Genomic DNA, 20,581 nt, shown 5'->3' with positions numbered 1-20,581 from the left:
TTCAGAAAATTTCGTATTACAACTATCTAAAGTATGTACGACGACGTGCCCCTTCAGGACCAAGTTGATCCATCAACCGTCAGTAAGCTTTCTCGAAAACTTTCTCACATGAAAGAATCTGACTGGGACTCGAGTCAACAGTGCTGAGAGGCAATATTTGAAGACTACATTAACTTCTTGGCCACAGAAACTGGCATGTTCTTGTATACTTTTCTATTTGACTGAGTGGGGGGTTACCTTGTAAATTATTTACATCATATTTTTGTTTAATAAGACCATAAAGTCACACTGTTCTGTAACATTTATCACATACCTGTGCCGCTTTTTATATTTGTGTAGCTCCATTACTTAATTTGTTGAATAAAATATGCTCGATGGAGGCTCACATAGTATAATTTAAATTTATTCAACCATTCAATAAATTCAGTATTGAATCATTATTCAATGTAATATCCTTTATTTATTACATAGGAAAACATTTGTATGACCTGCACAGAATTGTGTGCATCTTGTCTGTTTACAGGGTTTGAAAGAGATAAGGCTTTTTTCCTAGGCATTCTTGTTGACACCATTCATAGAGAAGAAAAAAAACAACTAAACTGTTGAATATAGTCAAAATAATTTTTATTCACTCAGTACATTTAACAAAACTCTTTTACCTTTATATTCATACAAAATAAAAATAGAACAAAATATATATTTTGTAAAAAATATTAAAATTTTACAATTTTGATATAAAAGTTAAAATAATGTATTAATATCATATTTATTTTATTGATTCATTCCCATATCACACTTCTCATATCACAGCTTTATTATGTACAAGGTCAAAGTTCAATATTGTACAGGTTAAAGGTCGAGTTCAATATTGTACACACTTAAAGGTCAAACTACAATATTGTACATAGTTGAAGGTCAAATTACAATATGGTACATAGTTAAAGGTCAAACTACAATACTGTACATAGTTAAAGGTCAAACTACAATATTGTACACAGTTAAAGGTCAAACTACAATATTGTACATAGTTGAAGGTCAAATTACAATTGTACATAGTTAAAGGCCAAACTACACTATTGTACATAGTTGAAGGTCAAATTACAATATTGTACACAGTTAAAGGTCAAACTACAATATTGTACACAGTTTAAGGTCAAACTACAATATTGTACAATTAAGGTTAAACTACAAATAATATTTCTACACAGTTAAACTACATGTACAAAATGTTACAAGATTGTTAAATGATAACAGAGAAACAGTGTGCCAGGCAAATGATCTGATGGCATGATTATGCGACCAATCTTGGTCTGCACTGGCATAATCAGTCACTGCCAGCACAGCATGCTAAGAGTTAAAAGTAAAGAACCATTAGATATATGTTTTAATTTTTGACCTAGTCCATATGGCTACTTTACTGGTGGGGTAAGACCTTGGGCACCACTCTGTGCATTATATCATGCACAAGTGGGTGCAAACTAGCTTTGTAGATTCCTTACATGAAAGAATCCTTGGCCAAGAAAGCCCCTGCTATTAGCTACTGGAATATTGAAAGAAAGTGCAATATGATTTGATTGCATGTTTACAAATTACAAAAAAATGTAATCATAATTTCATTCACAAGTAATGTGGAACACATGGCCTGCCGAGTGGAAAGGCAAGCAGACAAGAAAGTATTCACAGGAACAAAAGATGACCTAAGGAATTGGCAGAGCTCACTAAAATGAGAGTAGTATATTTGGTGTATAAATTATTGTTAAAACATTTGTAAAGTTGTGACATATGAAATAACCTATAAAAAGGGCCATAACTCTAAAACAAAAATGTCTATGGTATGCACAGGTATTCAAGTGATGATTTGAGTAAAGTTTTACAATTATGCTCCTAAAAATTTGCTTAAAATATATATAATGTGTAAAATAATATATGTATGTGTAAATATATGTTTTTGATATTCCAAAAATATATGCTGTTTGTAATAAAATGAAAATTTACATAAAAAGGCAAAGAATTAAGTACATGTAAAACAACAATGTATTTGATTTACAGAACATTTACAATATTTAAAACTAAGACTATGTTTACAAGATCTTAAAATAATTTGTTTACAAATCTGTAAACTAATATCACAGACTCAAGATAGTTTACAATACAAGCAATATAATACTGGCCTGGATAGTTATGTGGATAGCCTCCCTTGAAATATTACAAATGATGTCAAACTTACAAAGGGAGATGACTTCAAATTTAGAAAAAGGCAACACCATCTATTCCTGCTTTTATTCAAGTCTAAGTCCCTTCATTAAATAAAAGGTGGCGTTTTTTGTTGGTCCTTTTTTTTCACTTAAAATTCAAGGTTAAGATGGATGTCTTTATATTATATAAGTAACTTCCCTTTATGTTTTTATAGCCCTAGCATTTCTCTACTTCTCTTCAAAAGATATCTCAACATATTTACAGCAAGTAATGACTTCTCATTATTCATTTATTGAAATGATAATTTAATGGCTAATTATGCAAATGACTTAATGTTTGACAAATTAATGCCCCTTGTTTTTACACTGTGTTTTCTATTTCTCATGTCTTTTAAGGATAGACAGTTTACTCTGCACAATATATAAAATTATTTAGGTACTAGCACCTTTAACTGCATAATGGGAAGAATGTCTATAAGCCTAAATATCATTTCAGAGGACAATCTACAGCTTGAAATTAAATATCCATTAAGTAAAGTCAACTCATTTTGCAGAAAGTTATCCCCAACAACATGTGCAATGTAATGTCTGTTATGCAAGTTTTGTTAACAGTTAATTTTGCTTACTACTCTGAACTAATGCTTGTTCTTTGGTAAAGTCTTGAACACTATGTTATAACAGTCCATAATATTTATTTAGCTCCAAACTTTCCTTTCATCTTTTTGAAAGCACCGGAAATTCCTGAACCAGACGACATTTTCTGGTAGTTAATATCATGCTGAGCGGCAAGATCGTGAATATCCTGGTCAGACATCTCGCGTATACGATGACGTAACGTGTCCTGTAGACTGTGATTAGCCTCAAATCCATACATATGTTCGCGGTATATACGTATCTGGTCTATCACTTGACATATTGACCTGGAATTATAAACAGCTTGTATCAGTATTGCCAGAAAGCATATTTCCTTACAGAAAGTTTTTTATTAAATTAAAAAGGAATATACTGAAGAACCGTGGTAAGTTATGCAATCAGGAGCACAAAAATGTTATAATAGTTTGTTAAATCCTATAATAAATCTCAAATTACAAAAAGAACTGTGTGGTAGATCTACTCTGAATAAAGACCATTTTTCAACAACCTTTCATTGATTTAATAGAACAGAGTAACCTCTAAATAGGGACCACTTGTCAATAACATCCATGTTTGGTCTATTCTTTAAGTGACCTTGTGTTTGACTTATTCTGATTTTAATACATTTCAGTATTTTATAGAAACTTATAGTTGCTTAACTAAGTTGCAATATGTTTTTCTGTTATGTAAATAATTTAACTTAATGTTCAATTCTTAGTATGTAAAATAAATTGTCTAGACAATCTGAGAGAAGAGTTTTCCTTGAAAAAGACCAAATAATTTATTATTAAGAAATCATATGTGCTAAACCTTAATATTCAGATAAAAAATATTGATTAGTATAGAACACATTATTATCTATTGTGTTGACAATTACCTAATTTTTCCCCACTTGTACATCTGATTGGCTAGTTTGAATCCTCCGATCTCAAGTTGTTGTATATGTAACAGGAAGATAACTGCAGATGGAATTGTGGGATATAGATGGCAGTCTTTGTCCTGCTGCATCAATGACAGCGGATCATTCTTTAGGAACATCTGAAATTGACAGGTGAAATGAAAATGAAATATAAAACATTTCAATTACATAATTATATCATTCTTTGAACCTTCTAATGCAAAATATCTTAAATGGACTTAACCGCATCTTTCAATCTGAAAATAAAAACTCATTCATCATATTAAGGAAAATTTAACTTTGTAAATTTGTTCTAACTGATCAGATGGCAAGGACTTTTGTCATAAATGTGAACTTTTTTTGATGATCAAGTGGGAGATTTTTCTTCAAAAAGAGTGAGATTTTAGAATTTGCAATAAACAAAGAAGGAAATTCTGGAAGGGAGATTTCTTTAATTTGTGAAAATACCCCTTATTTTAAGAAAAATCTTCGAAAATATGGCTGAAGAAAGTGGGAGTCTCCAGCTAAAAGTGGCAGAGTTCACATGTATCCTTTTGTCTGCATGCTCACCCTGATTGCATGGGTAGGAAGTAGGAATCAGTGGTCTTTAGCTGGCCACGGGGTTAATTACATTAGTTATTACTAATGCATGATTTATGCTACAAATTATCAAAAGGCTATTTTAATTCCTTTTGCTTCAAAAATAATGGTGAAATTCAAAACTAAACTTTGTAAAACAAGAAATCATCAAACATACCCTAGAAGCACAAAGTTCATCCATTATAGCTGTGCATTTTGCTGGAAGACTTTTCCACGCAGGAAGTTGTTTAATAATGAGAGTCTCCAGACCGTCCAGTATCGCCATACTGGTGGCAAAGTTACGTAACTCTACACATGCATGAGCAATAAACAGGAACTTGGACAATACTGCAATCTGGGTCTACAAAATAAAAACCAATTCTTAGATATAAAGTTTTGAAACTTGCTCAGACATGTCAACACGGTCATTACCACGGCTTTGGACTAAACAAAGTGATATTATCAACATAAGAAAACTTTAAGTTGTTTAAAAAAACAAGCATTCAAACAGTTTCATATACATTACAGTGTCTTTTCAGTAATACATCCAAGAGTAAGAAAAACCTCCCATTTTTTTAATACTACTACTTTAGAACTAAAATGTTTCCTTGCTTGTTTGAGTTTTGCCACACAACACTGTTTGGATCTGTTGGCAACTTCCCAGCTTTGCTGGTGGAGGAGATATGGCAATCTGAACCAATTGGTCATTTTTGAAGGATCTTTTACTTAACTGCTCTTAAAGAACATGTATTTATTACCAATCTTGCCATCATATAAGTTAATGTGTCAACAGACTTATCTGAATAAAAAAAGACATCTAAAAAAGCATGTAATGTAATCCATTACTGAAAAAGATACATGTATAGATTTACCTTTGGATTACTACAAGCTACGATCTCACCAGCTACCCAATGGGACACTTCCTGGGCATGGTCAATCATTTTCTGTATAGCCGAGTCATCATGAAGTGGCTCTAAAAATAAACCAGTACTATCCTCTCCTACACCACTCCTGAAAATAGTTGACAGTAATACTTAAAATGTTGTTTTAAAATTTAGAAATAAAGAATTATTTGGCAATATAATGTACCAGTATTGTAGAAATTTTGACAATTATCAGCATGCTCTTGTAAAACAGGAAAACAGATAAACTGATTTCTTTCACAAATTCCAAATATAAACAACAGGATTATGCATTGAAATTAACAAAACACCATAATTTTTTTTAAAAATACACAGTTTCAAGGAAGTACTGTAAAATACGGAAAACAAATACTTTCAGGAATGAACTCATCAATTTATTTTCCTGTATACTTTTTGTGACCTGTGATCCATGACTAATCAGTTATATACAGACAACAAATTGAAGGATACATTATAATTACTTCGCAATTTCATCAACTCAATTGAATAGAACTATTTTTGTTTTGTAACCGCCCATCATAACATTAACATAATGCATACCTTCTGGCCATGGCTGGAGTTTTCATTCCTTTCATTGTAAGAGCTACCCCAACTCCTCGAGATTTAGAGTCCAAATAATGAACTGGGTGTGTCAGTTGAAATATGCCCTGTAAAATAATAAATTGTATAATTTAACAATGCACTGAGGTACTGTTAAAATTACACTCAAGTGACCTAAAAATCATTTTAGAAATGCATTTCTCTACAGATTTGAGACTAAAATTGATGCAACCTCATGGTAAGCAATTATTAAATGGGGAAGGGAAATATAAAGACAAATAAATCATGATGGAGGACCTTTAGATTATGACCTACAAGTATAATCCCAAAGACATGACACAATAAAAAGTAAATACCTTCACTGATTGTAAATTGAACTAAATGTTTCTTTGATGCATATGGCATCAACACACAGGTCTGTAAGTAAGAAAGCCACACTTTTCTTTTAACAGTCAAACTATTATATGCCTATTAGATTCAGTTAATTACTAGAAGAGTAAAACATCTAACCTGTTCTATCAAGCACAGCTGTTCAGCAAGACCTTGAGCAGTATAGTCTGCGAGGGTAAACATGTCTGTTCTTCGCCCTCGCTGTACTATCGGGAATGCGTCAGGATTCTCCATGCTTCTACGACGTCGTTCAACACACACAGCTGATATTGTGACCTTTCCTGCTTTATCTTTAGCACTAGATTTTCCACGTACCAGAGCCTTGAAAGATTCCCACTATAAAAGACATATAATTAAGATGAATTTTAAAATAAATATAATAATGATACTTCTATGTTGTATTTCTCATCATAAATTCTTCTATTTCAAGCTTATAATCTAGCTGGAAAAATAGTCCCAGTTTTACAAAAGTTAATATTTCTTCGGAATATACTTGTGAAAAACGTATGAAATTGTGTTAAAAATGGCTATGAAAATTTTAACCTTACAATTCTGGTATTGATTTTTTTCTCTTACTTACTCATATGCAAAGTTATATCAGGTCTAAGATATTGTTAAGGAACGTTAATGATAACTATGTTTATGTTTAATAATGTATGCAAATATTTAAGAACTGAATACAAAGACTGAGTACATAAATAATATTCTACAATATGTTAAGTTACAATAACCCATTCCACCATTTGTACATTTAATACATCTACAAAGGGAAGTTACTACTACTGACACCATAGTATCAAGGGAGACAACTATGCAATAACTACTGGAAAAGCAGAGTATATTAATAATATAGATTATGGGAAAAGGTTATGGCAGTTTTAAAGTTACAATATGCATTTTATTCTAAGACTTAATCATTTTTATAACAATTATTCTTGAAATTATTGAAAAATAATTAAACATGCAGAGGACAGCAAAAGTATGTTCATGCAGTTAAATAAATGTGTGACAGGATGATAATTATCTTGCATATTAGACTAGAATTTCAAGTGTTCAAACAAAGTCAGAAAATGTTTTATCTACACCCCAAGGTGTAGTAAACTTTAAATGATAACACTTTGCCCTTGTTATGCATAAGTTAAAAATTCATACACTACTACAAGAAAATAGTGCTAGATAAAGACATTGTTTTCGCTCGTTTTTTGGGCTTGTTTCTTTTTCTAAACTACATCTATTATGATATGTAATATGCAAGAAAAGGAGTCATCAAACACCAGATGCTGGTACAGATGAGAATGTTCAGCTCAAAGGTAACTGTTTCAGGCAAGTAATGACTGCTGAGCAATTACAAGAGAGCTGGAAAATTCTATCTGAATTGGCAAGTATGAAAGCTTAACCTTAAAAGAATTTGAAATATTTATTTATTTATTTAAATTAAGCTAAACCTTTGTAAAATCACTGAATATTCAAATATTGATATTGTAAAAAGTTGTGTGAATTAAGAAAAAAAAATCTTACATCAATAAACAATGTCTCTAAAAAAATATGTCATTATTCAAATAATTCTATAAAAAAAAAAAGAAGAAAAAAAGAAAGAAACGACATTAACAATACATGCCATCAACTAAAAATCATCATTTTGTTTTAATTAATTACTATGTACACACAGGAACCTGTTTTAAATGCATATTGTTGTTAAAATAATTGTTACAACATACAATGAAGTTTGCATGCAGTATGAGGGAAGACAACTATGGAAAAAAAGTTAATTTTTACAGTTTTGCTTGATTTACCTCTTTCTTTTTCTCAGTCAAGGGTTGCTAAAAATAGTGTCAGAAATATATGTATAGATATAGAAAAGAATAAAAACAATATAAATAATGCTTGCAGGTGTATAGTTATAAGCTATTCTGCATGCATGTCTTGTGTTGGCCAATCAAAGCATACAAAAATAATGTTTATATAAATTAATACTAATTTGCCAAGTCAGCACTTTTTGGAACATGCAGAAATTGTCAAAATAAAAGTGCAAAGGAACTTAAAATAAACTACAAAATGTTATGAATTCCACTAAATATTTAAATATTTGTTATAAATATGTTTCTAAAGGTCAAAGCCAATTTTTTTTGCACATCTGAATCATAACAGAAATTTCAATTATTTTCTTTTCTTCATTCTAACTTTGTTTAAAAAGATTATCATTTTTTTTCAACTAATAGAAATATGCCTTCTTTAAAGATACTAAGTTACATTGAATAATATTAAAACTAATAATTCTCATAATCATAAAGTTTATGTTAAATTTCCCTATATTTCAAATAGTAGTATTGTCTTCTCAAAGATTTAACAACATTAATATTACAGATAGATAATTACAATATATCATGCACATTCCAAACAAAGGAACATAGCAGGGATAATCTTTATTAACTGTACGGGTTTTGTTCTTTGTTCTTGTTCATGAACCTATGAATAACTATAATTAACTACTGTAAAATCTATAAATTATATCTGTCTCTAATTGATATATTCATAAATTCAAGTGAAAAAGTCTAGAATCAAGTGTGATATACAGGTATACTTAATTAAATATTATATATCAAGTTTTGAATAGGTCTAGAATGAAAATTTGATACACAGTCTAAATTATATATCATAATATTAAGTAATGAGCCAATCTAGAATGAAATGTGATATACAGTCTATCTTAGATATCATATATCAAGTATTGTACCTGAGTCTAAAATAGAAAATGTGATATATGAACTAACTTGAATATCATACATCAAGTATTGAACAAGTGTAGAATAAAAATGTGATATACAGACTAACTTGAATATCATATCACAAATATAGAGTCAGTATGTCTAGAATGAAAATGTGACAGTCTAATTTAAATATTATCTCACCTTGACCTTTGGGACACTTGTCTGCCAGAAATGCATCTCTGCTTCATCAGGGTCAGCTGAGGAAAGTTCAAGGTTGTTGCCAGAGCAACAGTTGCTAAGCAATGATAAAAGACTTTGACCTCCCTCTGATTCATCATTGATCTGTAGCAAAAATATAGAAAACCATAATAAAAGATAAAAATATTTTTGTACAAAGATTCTAAAAATCATTATATTGATACAAACAACATAATTATGTATTCTTTCAGAATATGCCTTATATCTCTGGTACATTTAACCAACCTGTACTGGTATACTACTATTGTAGATGATGAGATGAATATGCAAGTCTATGAACCTGGTTAATGTGATATTCACAGAGACCAAAGGAGAAGGTGATTGGCCAAATTTCATGACATAATGTCGTTCTTTTGAGGCAGGCATGATTTACTTTACAAATCAATTAATTGTAAATATTTTTAAACATACATGATCTTTAATAAAGAACTATAAATGTTGCTATTAACTTACATGATCTTTAATGAAGGACCTTAGCAAGTTAACAAGAGTAGGTTTTCCCTGAAAGTCAATGCTATAGTAACCTTCCAGCCAATAATGGAGTACATCTATTGTCCTCTGTTTTAGACGGGAAATATTTGTTTCTGTTGAACCAGATCTGGAGTAGAGAATGGTACATATAGACAAGATATGATTATATTCAAACAATTTTTACTTCCGTTTTAAATAAAAAGGAAGTCCTGTGTGAACATAAGTGATCGGAATTACATAACCAATATCATTCCAAAAATGTTGGAAATATTCAATAGAATTAAAGATAAGAAATTATGTAATATTATATTAAGTGACTTGACAGATAATTTGTAGCTTTTAAAATCAAGAACGTACTGTAAAAACAGCAATTTTCCTGCATTTTAGTAACATTGATTACCTCCTATTAGTACAGTACTCATAATAAAATTCAGTTAAAAATAAAGAGTTATCTATATTTAAATAATTTTTGCTAAATAAGTGACTGATTGTTTTGGATGGTTAAAAACCTTAAAACCCTTTCCATATTTAATCTATGAAATGTGTTGATTAGTCACTTTCGTATTGCACTGTATTTTAGTTAATACTTGCACTGTATTTTAGTGAATACCTGCACTGTATTTTAGTGAATACTTGCTCTGTATTTTAGTGAATACTTGCACTGTATTTTAGTGAATACTTGCACTGTATTTTAGTGAATACTTGCACTGTATTTTAGTGAATACTTGCACTGTATTTTAGTGAATACTTGCACTGTATTTTAGTGAATACTTGCACTGTATTTTAGTGAATGCTTGCACTGTATTTTAGTGAATACCTACACTGTATTTTAGTGAATACTTGCACTGTATTTTAGTGAATACTTGCACTGTATTTTAGTGAATACTTGCACTGTATTTTAGTGAATGCTTGCACTGTATTTTAGTGAATACTTGCACTGTATTTTAGTGAATACTTGCACTGTATTTTAGTGAATGCTTGCACTGTATTTTAGTGAATACCTACACTGTATTTTAGTGAATACTTGCACTGTATTTTAGTGAATACCTACACTGTATTTTAGTGAATACTTGCACTGTATTTTAGTGAATACTTGCTCTGTATTTTAGTGAATACTTGCACTGTATTTTAGTGAATACTTGCACTGTATTTTAGTGAATACTTGCACTGTATTTTAGTGAATACTTGCACTGTATTTTAGTGAATACTTGCACTGTATTTTAGTGAATACTTGCACTGTATTTTAGTGAATGCTTGCACTGTATTTTAGTGAATACTTGCACTGTATTTTAGTGAATACTTGCACTGTATTTTAGTGAATACTTGCACTGTATTTTAGTGAATACCTGCACTGTATTTTAGTGAATACCTGCACTGTATTTTAGTGAATACTTGCACTGTATTTTAGTGAATACTTGCACTGTATTTTAGTGAATACTTGCACTGTATTTTAGTGAATACTTGCACTGTATTTTAGTGAATGCTTGCACTGTATTTTAGTGAATACTTGCACTGTATTTTAGTGAATACTTGCACTGTATTTTAGTGAATACCTACACTGTATTTTAGTGAATACTTGCACTGTATTTTAGTGAAATACCTGAACCGTGTAAGATGTCTGTATAGCAATGTGTCATGTATAAAAACATTATACATGTAGTTAATCTATATTGTATCCCTTATACCACAATTAAGAAATTCATCTTCATTTATAAGAAACCTTGAAAGAAAATAGAAAATGTGACAATAAAATGACCTAAGCAAACATGTATTAACCCTGTACCTGCTGAATTTCTAAACTGGACATGTCCAGCTTCCATTTTTGGTAATGTCCATTATCAATTTTGGGGATATAAAAATGAAAATTTAAAGTTGGTCAGTTAACTAAATATAGCTTACAAAGAATTGATTTGAAGTTGGATCAGTCCATTCAAAGTTAAACTTGGATCAGTCCATTCTAAGTTAAACTTGGATCAGTTTATTCAAAGTTTAACTTTCATCAGTCTATTCAAAGTTAAACTTGGATCAGTCCATTCAAAGTTCAACTTTGATCAGTCCATTCTAAGTTAAACTTGGATCAGTCCATTCTAAGTTTAACTTGGATCTGTTCATTCAAAGTTAAACTTGGATCAGTCCATTCAAAGTTAACTTGGATCAGTCCATTCTAAGTTTAACTTGGATCTGTTCATTCAAAGTTAAACTTGGATCAGTCCATTCAAAGTTCAACTTTGATCAGTCCATTCATCAGTTTTGGTTCCAGCAGGGTCAGGGTTAGGAAGCAGTAAAAAAGTATGGAAAGACAGAGCTGCCCTCCACCAAAGATAAAGCTGTAAAAAGTTTACTATTACATTTTGTGTAATGAATTCTGTATATAATTTGTAACATAATAAATTCCTCCTTCCGTTTTCCAGCATATTCTTTGACTACATCATGCAGTGTTTATTATTTATGTAATACATGTACATCGTGACATATAAATCTTTAAAGTGAATCTATTTAGACTATTTTTGACTTCTTTTTTAAAAAAAAAAAGAAAAACAAAATTATAATTATATTTCCTTTTATCAAGTACAGATTAGATTTAACATGTTACATGAAAGATATCAATTTTTAAGCAAAAATTGAGGCAGGATTTTGATAGAAATAGAATACCGATGATGCAATTTAAAAGAAATTATTATTCAAAAAGACAACACATAACCAATGTAAAGGACCACACATAACCATTGTAAAATACCACACATTACCAGTGTAAAGGACAACACATTACCGTCACACAAAAGTAATTAATTAAAAAACAAGCAGGTTTACAACAAATTCACCAAGCAATTTGCTGCACCAAATGATGACTTGTTTCATATTGATGAAATATATTGATATTATTTTGTTACACATAATGTAAAAACAATGTGACTCCTTTGTTTATTTTTTTATCATATAACAGTGATTATAACACTGTATGGTCATTCGATCTCTGTCACGAAAATGGTGCACTGGAAATTATTAAAGGTTACAATCTACCTTACACCGATGTAAAACGTGCTTTTGTTGGACATTCTGTAAACTATACAAGGATTCAGCTTCATCATCACATGCAACAAATTCAATATCCTTTCCAAGTCAAAGCTACATTAGCAAGGGACAGGCGATTTCAAGTCAGCTATCAAAACAACTTGGTGAAAAGTTTTTCTAGGGACATGAATAGTTCCTATTAATTTCTTATCAAGATGTCAATGGTCACTGTAATTATTTTGTTGATATGAACATATAGAATTTTTAGAGAAATTGATCTGAAGATATTGTTATCTGGGGGGAAAAAATCCCTGCAAAATGATGACAGAGTAATTTCTGACAATAAGTTTCTTAACAGACATAACATTGTATTTTTCCTATGGATATAAAATTTTCATTTTTCTTATACAAATAAATTTTTCATACACACTTTTGGAAGACTAATATAAAAGTGTGGAAAAAGGCTGTCCTTCGGAAGTATTAATCACAACAAAATCACATGAATATTGCAGACTCTGTCTGATTGAGTCTGTACATGAGGGATAATGAAAAATGGCAACATCCCTCACGCTCTCTAGCACCAGCTTAAGCAGATCTCAATCCTCAACACTTAATGTGATGAGAATCAATGATCCGGAAGGACCAGAAAAAAACACGTACAACAAACACTGTTTTACAGTGCAGTCATTACAGATTTCCTATAAAGACATCAACAATCATTATATTAATTTAAAAAGAAAAAAACTTGGTTCTGCAGACGTAAGATAAGACATGAAGTAAAGAGGTAAATCCCATATACAATAAATTACTAGTATATATTATTATTATAGTTTACAGATGTGAAGCTACAGGTATGATTATTAAAGATGATCAGGGCTTCGATAACCCTCTGTTTTTTGTATCTGACATTGGAACTGATTGACCAAAGGTCCTCTACAAATGTTAATGCATGACAAAAAAAAACAAAAAAAAAAAAAAAAACGGTGTGATAGAGTTATTCTTGGGTAAAAATATACATCTGATTCAGTAATTCTGTGTTTCGTTATTTGTTTTTCCTAAAGAGAAACTTGTTTAGTTATGTTTTTCAAATGCCAGTGCGATGTCACTTTTATGACATTCATGTTTTGAAAATCAAACTACCGGGGCAGTCATTACAGTACTTAGTTTAAAAAGAAATTTGGAGGACAATTTTAAATCGAAGCCCTGTATATGATATTGCTAAGCAAAGCCTGCATGTTTTCTAAGCCTTACCTCTTTTTTAACCTTATTGTAAGCACTCTGAATGCACAAGGTGGAATAAATATGTTTTGTCAAAGATGCATTCTACATAACTGTTTTCATATACATAAAGCAAAATTTAATGTTAAATGAAGAAAGCAATGTAAAAAAAATGGAATTCAGCTTTAAATTCAACATTATTTCTTACAAAAGTTGGAACCAGGAAAAATCTCCTTAGACTAGTCATCATTTTGTCTTATTGCAATCTATTTTATATTTTGATTTTTACTACATTGAAATAGATGAAATTGCATATTAATATGATTAAGACCTTTTGTGTAAGAAAAGTCAACAAAAAATATTCTGTATCATTCACTTTTAATAAGATCTAACCTAAGACTTAAGTTGTTTTCTTTGAAATATTACCATTTAGAAATGTAATTTTAGAATATTCTCTCATAATGGTCATTACATTTCTGTTAAATTTCAGTTAAATTTCAGTTAAATAATTGAAAATTATGGTTATCATCATAGAATTCTACACAACATAAGGGCATATTTATTACACACTTTTCTTCAAATTTTGTGCTAGAACTCTAGAATGTTATACTAAATACAATTTTATGATGCAACTTAAATATTTTCTAAAAAAAAATAAGAAAAACAAACATAGCAGTTACTGTTAAAAAAACAACAAAAACAGAAAAACTAAAACTGATCAGACTACTCTATGGGCACTTTAATTAAAACTGCATTAGCAACTAAAACTACATGTACATTTATAATTAAAAAAAGGCTTATGGTTCTGCAATATGGGGATATGAAATCTTAATTTTCTGAAATGCCTAAAACTTCTAATGAAATAATGATGTTTCTTGCTATTTAAAAAGCTTTTCAGTAAATATGCAAAGCAAAGAAAATTTTCTTGTTTATATATATTATACTTTTGCAAAGGAAACAATTTTTGCATTATATAATTATCAGGCATAGAAAACTTCTTTTGGCAAAATGTACAAGAAAGAGTCAGAAATTTCAATACACATGTACATATCTTCAGCAAACAGTTCTTTACACAAGAATGATTATATTTCAACATAATTAGTATCAAGGTTTTTAGGAACTCATTATAGATAAAATATGGGGAAGTTTAGGGTTTCTTAAAGAAAAGTTAAGAATACTTACTTTGTTGCTGAGTCAAATTTGTTGATAATAAAGGTCATAACCTCTGTTGCTGTGGTAAAATAACGATAACAAAATAGGAACTGGTGAATATAACCATCACTTAATGCAGTTCTGAAAAAAATACAATACAAATTCAAATCAATTTGCAACTTATCTTAAAAGTCAGATTCATATGCCCATTGTCAATAGGCTAACAATCTCTATTTTTAACATAGTCCACTTATACGGAGGGAGAAATTAATCTGCTTCAAAAAACCAATCTTTACAAAACTATTGCTATCATTATGCTTGAAATGTTACCAGCATTTATTTTCAAATGATCAATATAGAAATGTTTTGATGATTACCATAACCAATGAAAACAAAGTGTATTTAATTTGGTTTAACATCAGTATCAATGCAGTTATTTTTATAAACAAGTTAATTATTAAATGTATATGATACATGCTGTTACTTCTTAGCCTCTGTGGCTAAGTGGTTATGGTCGTTGACTTCTAATCACTTGCCCTGTACCTCTGTGTGTTCGATTCCCGCCAGGGTCTTTGGATTCTTTCATGTGAGGAAGCTATCAGAACATCAGTGCTTCTACTCAAGTGCCTGTTTATGCATGAAATAATGCTAGGAGGGGCAACTGAGATCTTCCTCTACCGGTAAAGCTGGAAAGTTGTCATATGCCCTATACTGTGTTGATATGACGTAAAACTCAACCAATCAAAACAAAAATTTAATTTACAAGAGATGAAAATAACTTACGATGCAAACAAGTGAGCCATGAGCCCTTCAGGGGTTCCAGCATGAAGAGCCTGTATCTCACAGCCTGACTGGGGTTCACGTAATGTCTGGAACTGAAGCAGGGGGTTGTCTGGTCGTGGCTGGAGATGAAGTGGCTCGGCAGGAGCACATATTGCTATAGAGTAGAGATAGCTTACATCTATACCTTGAAGCTCCGCCAATAACATCTGAACCATAAAAAAAAGAACACAGTGAAATCGCAGTTTTCTAAATTTTCATAGAGGTGATAAATTATCTTTTAATGTTATGAAAAATTAAACTCATCTGTACATGTACTTCTATTATGAATTTCTTGAGATTTAAAGCTGTGATAATTATAGAATTCAGACGGCAAATTTATATTAATGTTATGAAAAACTGAAGCCATCATTCTGTATGTACTTTCATATGAAAAATTTCTTGAGAATTAAAGTTGCAGAAATGTATAAAATCTACACTGACTCAAAATCGTTTGTTTAATAAAGTTAATGTGACAAACAAAGTCAGACATTCTGTTAGTTTATTGAACTTTCTATATTTAAAATGTGGAAAACAAACCATTATTGACCTTATTGAAAATGATGTGATGAACAAAAAATGTCAACAAAAGGTCAAGATAACACTTATTTATGCCTTTATAAATTAAGTGGAAAATCTAAATGTCTAAGTTAAAGCTGCAGACTGTAAGCTATAACATACCTGTATATGTGTTTTACAGAGATCTATAAATACAATTCTTTTAGTCATCTCCGTAATGTCCTTGGCAACCTGTAACAACTGTGTTCTCTCAGCTAAAATGTATAAAACAACAAAAATGTCAAGAAAAATATAGAGAAATAGCATAAAAAGCAATATTTTGTCAAATTTCATGAAAATGAACAAGAACCAAACTAAGTTGATGTTCTCCCCATTGCTGTGGTATAGATTTCATTGACAACAATTAAATGTTCAGTTTTAAAGGAACTCCACTGAGGTAAAAAAAAAACACTTAATATACAAAATTTTAAATTCTGACATACATCAAGTGAAGCATTTAAAATGGAAAAATCTGCAAAGAATAAAAGAAATATACACGGAATTAAATTGATTATCGATTTTTTGTGTGGTTCATAGCTTGATTGAGTGACAAAAAGTTCAAATATGATTATTATGGAAAACAGGGTGAGGGGGTGATATGAAAATTTGCACACAAAGTTTTGGTGTAGACCTACATCAAATGGTACACAAATCTTGTAAAAATATTTCCAGGCCTGTTATGTCAAAAAACCTCAGTGGAGTCCCTTTAATTTAAAAGTCATATACAAATGCATTCAGACTTTCAACTTTTCATATTACAGAAAGGCAGGATTGGAATATTTGACTTCTTACCTTTAACTGTTTTATCGTTCTTTGAGACTTCAAATGTGCTGTTTTTGTTTGTGTCCACTAAAGATTTGTAGAATTTCTGAGTTCTTTTCCTAGAACGTTTCTCCATTTTAATTTCCTGACTCAGGGCCGCCAATTTTGACACCAGCAGTTTATGGTTTTGTTCATCCTGTTTTTGTAAAACAAATAGGGTTGTTTCTTTTAATTATTTTTCAAACTAATAGGGTTATTTTTCTGTATAATTTTGTAAACAAATAGGGCTATTTTCTATCATTTTGTCAATAAATACGCTTATTTCTATTCTTTGTTAAGCAATTTTTAATAGGGTTATTTTCTATAATAATTTTAAGCAAATAGGGTTATTTTTCTGTCTTTTTTAAGCAAATTGGATTGTTTTCTATCATTTTACAAAATATCTTTTTTGTGACATTCCCTCAAAAGGTCAAGTGACATATAGAAATTTGAACACAAGCAACTCAAAGTTACAAAAAGAAATGTATTATGAACTGAAAATTAATGCAAAAATTAATGCAAATTATTCTATGAAAGTAATATCATACTTGATTTTTCAATCTTAAAGAAATATTAAAGATAAAAGTTATGATAAAGAAATAAACTTACAATATCTTGCATAAATCTTTCCATTTCCTGTGACATACATAACTGTATCATTGCCCAGTGATACACCACATGACCTCTCTTCTCCATGGCAACACCCTCACCATCTTTAACTAGGTCAGATTGACTACTACTATGTGAAGATAAACTCATCTCTCTTGACAACCCTGTGACCTTGGCATTTGACCTTTGCGGACTTGGGACTGTTAAAGTGTTCTGATTAATATCACCTTGACCTTGTGACCCATTTACTATCCCTGAATTTTGTTTCAATATCTGACTTTGTGCTGAATCATGTGACACGTTTAGACTCAATGGTCGTGAGACATTTTGAGAATTTTTAGCAGACGGAACAACACTGTCGACAGAGAGCTGTCTATTCATAGAATTGTTTTGTGGCAAGTTAATATGACTGGAAGCTTGAACATTATTTGAAGTATTACATGGCTGACTATTAACACTTTCAGCACCTGGCTGAGAATTGTCAAATAATAAATTACTATTAGATGAACTTTTCATTCTATCTAACTCATGTTTAGTTTTTATCCTTCTTCTCTTCCCATAATTCTCTGTGTCTGTTGAATCTGAAGTGTCAGCATGCTGACTGACCTTATTTGCATTTGACCTTTGATGACCTTGCAAGGGAGACAATTGTGGTTGAAGTCTATCATGAGTTGTCTTTCTTGAGCTATCATTAGTTTCTGAGAGACCTGATGAGTCATCGTCCTGGTTGCCAGCTTGTCTCTGCTTCCTTTGACCAGCTTGTCCCCGGGAGTGACTAGCATTTCCTCTACAATATGAAAACAGTTTTATCAACATTATATATGTATATAAATACCTCAATACCATTACCAGACTATATATCTTTAATTGACTTAAACCATTCATCATTCTTAGAGAAATTTTGAAAATAAGAAGTTAAGAACTGACTTATAAGCGAGCACTGCAGACCACGATCAGACTGAATGGATGAGCTTGGTCTACACCCAGGATACATGGTTAATGGCTATAAGCAGGGTAAAAGTTTCATCTGTCAACAGTCACTTTCAGAAACTTTCCAACATACCAATGCAAACTTAAGGAAAAAAACTTGAAAAGATAGATCTAGCATCTTTTTGTCATACTCTTTTATGGAGAATGAAACTTTCCCCATAATTCTCAAAAAAATTTACAGCCCTTCAAAGTTAAAGGAGAGTATAAATGTATGATGACAAACTTAAATCATAGTGATCTGTCATACCATTGTTTTGCCTTTTGTCATTTGATGAAGTTCTGAAAATTACTGAAAATGTATGTGCAAAGTCTACAAAGTCACTAACGAACAAAATCTTGGTACAGTTAGATCTTAAGATGACTTTTCCATTTTTTTTTCCTTCTTCATTTTATGGATTTTCAATAGTGCAATGTACATTTACGTGAATATTGTCAATGCATTACAAATTGTAAAACAATGGATCAAAAGAACTACATCATCATAAACTAGCTCTTTCCTGAGAAGGCAAACAATTTTGTTTCAACACTGAAGCAATGTTAATACAATGTCACAGTCTACTTTCAAGGTCGGTTCAACATTGAAACAATACTGATACAATGTCAAGGGCTTCTTTGAATGATGGTTGAACATTGACACAATATTGTTATAATGTCAGGGCCTATTTTCACTGTTGGTTCAACATTGGACAAATGTTAATAAAATGTCAGAGCCTATTTGTTACATTGGTTCAATGTGATATACATTGTGCTTGCTCAATTGAAGCCTGAATAGCCTACCTGTTACCAGATGGAGGTCGACTACTGTTAACTGCAGCATACAGGTTCTTTAACAGTTCATCATGCCAATAGATGTCACTGTATTTCTCGCTGATGGCACTCTTAAATGTCTCCCATTTCAACACACCCAATGAAGATATATACTCAGCTGTTAAATATACATTACAATGCATTTAACATAATTTCCATTAAAAGGACAATAAAATATATCAAATTATCTTTAAATTCGATACAATATACATGTTATAGAAATCTATAACATTAAAAAAAAACATGTACACTGAAAATCCTTTAACCCTTACAACGCTTAATATCAGAAATGGACTTGTCCATCTTTCAATCTGAACAATACCATTCATCATTTATATGGGAAAATTTTAAAAAAAGTACATTGTACTATCTTAATAGTACACAGTGCGAACCATGATCAAAACTATGAGGAAATTAAGCAAATTTTGAGGGTGAAAGTTTAGTTGAAACATATTTATTTAAAGTTGATTGCAAAACAAGTTCTTGCCACTTATATTAATCACTTTCGAGTCCACTTCCTGGAACCAACCAGTACTGGTGTCATATGAAGAAACATAGGTGTGACCCAAGTAGGGCTTGAACCCATGATACCTGGGTTGAGAGGCAGACACCTTAACCACTAGGCCACCGCTCCCCTTGAGGGTGAAAAATGTACATTTTAACAGTTAAATGTGCAATTCATTAGAAATAAATGTCTATGCACAGCAAAAATAATTTACAATTTTCTCCAGAAAGCTAATTAAATCAATAAATCATTTGAAGCTTTAAAAATAAATAAGTTATTTAAAACAAATTTTAAATTTTAAAGAGCTAAACGGTTATTGTAACTTTTTCACATAGTTCAGATTAATCAAAGCTATGTTGTGTTATTCTGCATTTCAATGACTACATTAGCTTTTCTTTTGATGTTTCCTATATGCAAGCATCTATATCAAACTGATAAAATTGACTTTTGTATTTCTGAAGTAAGCATAACATTGTTGTTTTTTTTTTTTTTGGTTCTTTAAAAATTATGATTTA

General features: G+C 30.7%; 1 protein-coding gene across 1 annotated transcript in view; it reads right to left on the bottom strand.

The window, feature by feature from the left end:
* Positions 1 to 602: 602 nt before the first annotated feature.
* LOC132723428 (kinase non-catalytic C-lobe domain-containing protein 1-like) overlaps positions 603 to 20,581 on the bottom strand; it is a gene marked incomplete at its 5' end in the record, with an annotated part of 45,224 nt that continues 25,245 nt past the window's right edge. Inside the window, 16 exon segments of the mRNA XM_060708155.1 lie at positions 603 to 3,115; positions 3,706 to 3,866; positions 4,484 to 4,666; positions 5,178 to 5,316; positions 5,769 to 5,875; positions 6,279 to 6,494; positions 7,952 to 7,978; positions 9,068 to 9,208; positions 9,578 to 9,722; positions 13,859 to 13,885; positions 15,008 to 15,118; positions 15,761 to 15,966; positions 16,478 to 16,569; positions 17,147 to 17,312; positions 17,765 to 18,551; positions 19,532 to 19,679. Coding sequence (XP_060564138.1) covers positions 2,887 to 3,115; positions 3,706 to 3,866; positions 4,484 to 4,666; positions 5,178 to 5,316; positions 5,769 to 5,875; positions 6,279 to 6,494; positions 7,952 to 7,978; positions 9,068 to 9,208; positions 9,578 to 9,722; positions 13,859 to 13,885; positions 15,008 to 15,118; positions 15,761 to 15,966; positions 16,478 to 16,569; positions 17,147 to 17,312; positions 17,765 to 18,551; positions 19,532 to 19,679 — 2,885 coding nt within the window.

The sequence above is a fragment of the Ruditapes philippinarum genome, unplaced genomic scaffold (genome assembly GCF_026571515.1).
Source record: "Ruditapes philippinarum isolate M1 unplaced genomic scaffold, ASM2657151v2 ctg2121_1_1_1_1, whole genome shotgun sequence".
Lineage (NCBI taxonomy): Eukaryota > Metazoa > Mollusca > Bivalvia > Venerida > Veneridae > Ruditapes > Ruditapes philippinarum.
The sequence above is the reverse complement of the archived record's forward strand: the minus strand, read 5'-3'. Positions and strand labels throughout refer to the sequence as shown.